Source organism: Egretta garzetta, unplaced genomic scaffold, assembly GCF_000687185.1.
Source record: "Egretta garzetta isolate BGI_Z169 unplaced genomic scaffold, ASM68718v1 scaffold508, whole genome shotgun sequence".
Taxonomy (NCBI): Eukaryota; Metazoa; Chordata; class Aves; order Pelecaniformes; family Ardeidae; genus Egretta; species Egretta garzetta.
This window is the reverse complement of record NW_009260609.1, coordinates 430,400-436,504: the sequence shown is the minus strand read 5'-3', so window position 1 is coordinate 436,504 and position 6,105 is coordinate 430,400. Positions and strand designations below refer to the sequence as shown.

General features: G+C 49.1%; 1 protein-coding gene across 1 annotated transcript in view; it reads left to right on the top strand.

Annotated features, from left to right (window-relative positions):
• Window positions 1–3,138: 3,138 nt before the first annotated feature.
• The window catches only part of JAG2 (jagged canonical Notch ligand 2), a 73,635-nt gene continuing 70,668 nt past the window's right edge, over window positions 3,139–6,105 (top strand). Inside the window, exon 1 of the mRNA XM_035900390.1 lies at window positions 3,139–3,408. Coding sequence (XP_035756283.1) covers window positions 3,139–3,408 — 270 coding nt within the window. The remainder of the gene's footprint in view (window positions 3,409–6,105) is intronic.

The following is a 6,105-nucleotide window of genomic DNA, read 5'->3' as shown; positions in this document are numbered from 1 at the left end:
AAAGAGTGGTGTGAAGACAGTGGAAGCACTTGCCTTTTTTATTTCAGCTTTCAGTAAAAAGACTGCTCGCACGCAATTAGTGCCATGGATGACAGAGAAAGAACTCAGTCTAGAAAGAAGAAAGACTTAGCTGGATTAAATATTGTGTGCTTAGAATGCTTGTTGAAGCAACCTCATGGCTGTAAGCAGCTCTCTGAGACCCCACAGAGAACCAGCAAGGTGTCAGAAGACTGCAACAAATAAAGAAATGTTCTATAAACACCTGGAAAATAACAAAGAAGTGAGTAACAGCTAACACAAACTTGTTAAATCACCCAGTTATTTTTCCTGTCGCTGGGGCAGCAGGGTACGCAAGGACTCTTAGATGCAACAAACCTATCCTTTATTAGGGATTTTGACACTCGCATCACATTCTCATAACTAGAAAACACGATCTAAAGCTCCAAGGGTAAAAAGATGGAGGGAAAACCAAACTGAAGTCAACAACATCACGCTATTGGAAGAGAGAAAGAAAGAAAAAAAAGTAACATTAAAGCAAGTGTCATGCTTGCGCACATACCCAGGAGCGACTTCTGTCTGGTCTGTGATGTATTCCTCCCACTTCATTCAGGGCTGCTAAGATCTTACTGGAACTCACTGTGTCCACTTTGGGGCACTGGATTTTAAGAAAATTGAGTAACAATGGCAGAGAGACTACAGTAGGACCACAAGAATGATCAGGGGTGTAAAAAATATGGTCTACAATCTTATAGGACCAGAAAAAAAACTTTTTTTTTTTTATTGTAAAGAAGAGACATCAGAGGGAGGCACAACCGTAGTCTTCAAATACATAAAAGGTAGCAGGAGAGAGGAAGGGAATATACTGTGCTCCACGTCCATTGCAAGTAGGTCAGGAGGTGGTATCAAAACTCAGCAACACAGTAGCATATGTTTTCTGATGGCTAACCACTGGAACAGGTTATCACAGCTATGAGATTTCTATCTGGGAGTATTTTTAAGAAGAAGTCGGATACCCACCTGTTATACAAGAAGCAGGCACCTTTTGTCCTTCCTCATGGACTAGGATAAACTAGATAATCTCTGGATATCCCTTCTGACTTTATTTTCCACGATTCACGCACCAGGAAAGTCATACACAGAAGTTTCTTTGAGGATGACTCCAATGGCCCTTAAGAGCAACAGCCAGTTGTAGATAGTGGATGCAGCATGGCTTAGTCAGTTTTGAGAAGGCTTCTCAGATGGGTTGTCTTCTGATAATCTACAAAGAAGATAAGCCACTAGGAAAGCCAGAACTTCACTTTTTAAGGGAGCAGCTTGAGCCTCAGAAGTCAGATCAGCTGAGCTGGTTTTCTAATTTTTTTTTGCCCCAAATGATCAGTTAGCACCTCCACCCTCACCCCAAGTGTTAACATTTTAGGCAGGGCTTTGAAACATGGGAGGTGATCAGTTGGGAGGAACTCTCAAAGACTGTATTCAGTAGATCTCCTTAATTTTATTAATTTTGCTGGCCTTTAGTACCAAACTGTACAAACTGAGACCAACTGACTTCTCAGGTCAGGCTCAGCCTATGTTTCTGCCGGCAGAAGACCAGCCCCAAAAGCAGAAGGCATGCCAGGCAGCAAAGTTGAAAGGATAGGAAACCACCTTCTTTCTGCTCTGGAGCCCACAGAGACCAGCATCACCTCAGAGCTGGGCAACCACTGAAATAGGAAAAGCGTAGTGCCAAGATCTCCACTCCTTTCCTGGCACAACTTCACTTTCCTAGTAGTAGTCAGGAAGGAAGACAGATATAAGCACTACCTTATGCCTTCTCCACTTGGTCTTCTCTTGGGCTGTACTAGCAACTCAATCCTGACTAAAAGAAACCACTCCCAGGTCTTATACTGGAGGATATTTAAAAACAACATCCTTGCAGTTTGAGTCTGCTTTACTTCCATGAAGAACACACATATGCATGTATACACTCATTAAAGACATTACATGAGCCATATAAATCCAACAGGACTCTTCAGTCAAAGTCAAGGGAGAAGACGTGTCTTTACCCTGCCAAGTCCACAGCAAAGCTGAAAATACCTTGCTCCAGCCAAGTTCCACAAAGAAGAGAGAAAGAAAAATCATTCTCCTCTGGTTACCCTTTAGCTCTCTTCCTGAGCAGTCTTCTCCATTCATACTGTTAGCCCCGACCCACAAGGCTTCTCATGAAGGAGGAAGGAGAGAAATTAATTCTTCACAGCTGGTTCTGTCCTGCAATGCCTTGCTCTCAGGACAGGCAGCTGTAGCCTTTCTGGCCAGAAAGGGAGGGTTAACTCCTACCCTGCCAAGTTTCAGATGGACAACATCCAAAATGATCTTCTTGCTTTTAACTTTCCCAAGCGGATGCATTCTGGCCTGGGTAAATGAGATATATGTCCATATCCATATCCACACGCATACTGACAAATGACATCCCTATACCTCTGCCGTCTCTGACACAAATGGATAAAACCTGCCCCTTCCTAGCTGCTATGATCCTCCAGGGATATTTTTATGCAAATGATTTAATGAGCACACTTGCAAAGGATTTGCATACAGGCATAAACTTAGCACAAGCACACAGCCAGAGCACAAAAGCAAAAATCCTGGCCCAGAGGGCCAGGAATGAGGAGGTGCGGGATGCCGGCACTCCACCCTGCCTGAGACTGGCGGTGAGCACGTCCCTCCCCTGCCAGAGGGACCGATGTTCTCCAGTTGTGTCCCTTGTGCAGGATGAGTAACTACTGACTGCAAGCTCAAACCCCAGTTAAAGTCAAGCATGAGTTTCCTCAGCCCAATTTCCACCCCCTCTCATGCACAGCCCCTCAATTCTCACTCGCTCCCTTCAGCAGAGGTTGCTGGAGAAAGGAGAAGGAGCAGCAGGGGGAAGTGAGGGAGCAGCAATGGAAGGATATTTATTGGTTTTTTATCTGGATCTTGACAGCCCTTGTTTTGGTGGTGAGGGAGTGAAAGAAGAGCACCTCAAAGCTTGGGCTCGGCATAGGGAAATTTCTGTCGACTTCTCCTGAGCAGCAGGCAGGTGCCTGCCTGCACAGGGCTGCACGGACGGCCCCACGACGGAACGCAAAGGCGCAGGGACCCTTCCCTGGGGAAGGCGAGGGGAGGATGACCCCACAGCATGGAAGGAAAGGTCCCGGCCTCACTGGCTGGGGAAAGGACGGCTGCCGGCGCTGGGTGCAGCCAGATGCAGGATGGCCAGGAAAGACGGCGGGTTGGGTGACAGCAGGCTGGGCTGCAGGTGTGGGTGTAAGAGGAGCCACATTACACTTGGCAGCCAGGGCCTCGAGCGGGCCTGGGAGAGCGCAGCTGATTGGGAATGAGTTATGGAGCCGGCCGCCTCCGGCGTGCTTGCTCAGAGCGGGGAAGCCCAGTCCCGTGAGCTGTCCTGCGGCAGGGGTCTGGAGCCCGGGAAATGCTGGAACAAGAAGGGGCAAACCCTGCCACCCTGGATGCAGAAGAGTTCACTGGCCTGTTGGAAGTGCCCAAGGCACTCTAAGGGCTGCACAGGACCTTTTGCTTTTCATCTTTTCTAACTTTATTTCCCCCAAAATGCTAGTGGGAGGCAGCCCCCGTGGGAAAGCAGGGACTACACAGGAGGCTGGACCGTCTCCCTTCAGAGCTGATCCCACAGGGACGGTCAGACGTGGGTTGTCCAAGCTTCAACCGATGGCTCCTCTTAGCCTTGCTCAGCGTTCACCTCCAGGTCTGGCCACCAGGCTTTTTTAAAAACTCAAAGTTCACATGTTAAGAAATATTCTTGCCGTATTTCCTGAAAACTGTCACTATCTGTACATAACTATAATGAAACAACTTTGCATACCTGCAGAAGAAAAGAGTGAATGTCTATGGGACTTGAGAAATAATAACAACCGCAGTGAGAGAACTAAGGAGTTCAGGCTGAAAATGGGGCTGCAGCACCAAGAAGAAAATGAAAATTTCCTTGAGCAGAGAGAATTCCTGGAAATCGCTGCACCTCCCCTCTCTGCTGAAGTCGGGTTACAGTGAGAAAAGGCATTTTGAAATGGCACCAGAGTTTTTGAGTACTGTAGAATATTTACAAAGGTGAAACGAAAGCACAAGAAGAGCGTGCAGCGTGCTCGAGGTAACAAAGAAATTCTGTGATACAGCAGGTAACCGAGCTCGGCTCTGTAGAGACTGAGCATATGCTGTAACTACTGGATCATCTTTCTTCTGTATTACGTTTGCTTAGCCTGGTGATAAAAATATATGTCTTCCTCCACAGGCGTATTGACCGCATAATGCTGAACGTAGATTATGAGGTTTTATGTTTGTTTATGATGATACATGCAAACAAAATACCTGTCTTGCAAAATATTTTGGCTGCCATCCACTGCAAAATAATCGTTAGGCAGAAAGCTAGTCTAAGAAACTCCTTCCCTTCAGCGACCAGAAAAAGTAATTAGAAACAAAAGAGCATTTGCCTGTCTATTTGGAAGCCAGCAAGCAGCGCAGCTGGGCAAGGGTAGGGGCCCAGCAAAGTTTCTGATTAGCAAAACATAGTGACTTTAAAATAACACCTCAAACCAAGGTCCTGGTCCTCCCTCAGCTCCCCCTGCTTTCCCTTTGCCGCCTTCTAAAGGTGATTATACCCGAGGTTATCTTAACCAAAAAAATGCTTGAATGCAGTTATGTTGGGAGGCACAGTTTCAAAGAGAGGACACAAAATAATTAAAAGCAATGTTCATCGCTCCACTTCAGAGAGCTCCTGTCTGAGCTGAGGAGGGATGAGAGGGAAAGTAAGGGATGCTTCCCCGAGAGCAAGTAAGGTGAATCAGGACAGCAGAGGGGTAGGCTCAGGACAGTGGGGAGGCAGGAAACCAGAGCAGATTGTGGCGAGTGGGAGACGTGGGTGGGGAAGAAGAAGCAGGTCTGTAGGTGGGGAAGCAGGAAAGCTAGGGGAGCAGGGCGGACAAGAGGATTTTGGAGAGCGGCTAGCCAGCTGGCACACATATAGCAGCTGCTGCTGTGTCAGCCTAGGAGAGTAGCTGCAGCTGCACACTGGCCATGAATAGCAGCGGAGCAGCGTGCCGGCTGGCTGCTGGAGGGACGGGAGGCAGCCGGGGCGCTGAAAAGGCAGGGGGAGGCTCTCTGAAAGGTTTGCCGTGCAGGGGAACATGACAGCCCTTTGATTTCTGAGCTGTTTGTTCTCCAATTGACCACTCCAGTGGACGATCAGTGCTAAAGAGTTAAAATGGGGAGAGGGGGGAGGGAGAGAAACAGAAGGAAAACTTAGGTCCTAAATGCGGATCTGGGCTTTGATAGCGTATCCATAGCATGCAGTTGTCTGGATGTATAGCTTTCATAGTTGTCAGCAGGGATCAAAATCACAGGGTGCTTAAACTAAAGGAGAAATCTCTGCTCAGTTACTCTCATACTTGCTTGAGCCATCACTGGAGGAGGACACGATCCCACCACTTGGCCATCTGCTTTGTGTGCCACACACGTCACCAGGATCACTTCAGAAGCCATCCTCTGTGAACTCCTATGCGGCTGTGGGTGCACGCACCCTTTGTGCTTCTGCATGGGTGCGGGTGCATGCACTCCTCCACAGCCATGGGTGCACATACCATGTGTGCTCCTCCGCAGCCATGGGTGCACGCACCCCACGTGCTCCTCTGGGGCTGTAGGTGCTCCCACTTTCTGCGTTCCTATACAGCCACGGGTGCACCCACCCTATACACTCCTCCACAGCTGTCGGTGCATGCAGCATGCTCCTGCATGGCTGCGGGCACTCCCAAGCAGCACAATCCTCCATGACTGGGAGCGCATACAGCGTACGCACTCCTCCACAGCTGGGGGTGCTCCCACTCTTTGCACTGTTTCACAGCTGGGGGTGCTCCCACTCCTCTTTGCACTGTTTGTTTCACAGCTGGGGGTGCATGAGCTATGCATGCTGGGGGTGCTCCCACCCCAAGCGCTTCGCCTTGACTGCGTGTGCTTGCACCGCACGTGCTCACACCCTGCGTAAGCTCGAGGCGCGCGTGGATGCACACACACCCCACGTGCCGCCCCACGGCCAGGGCTGCGCCCCAACCCTCCGCGCTCCTCCAC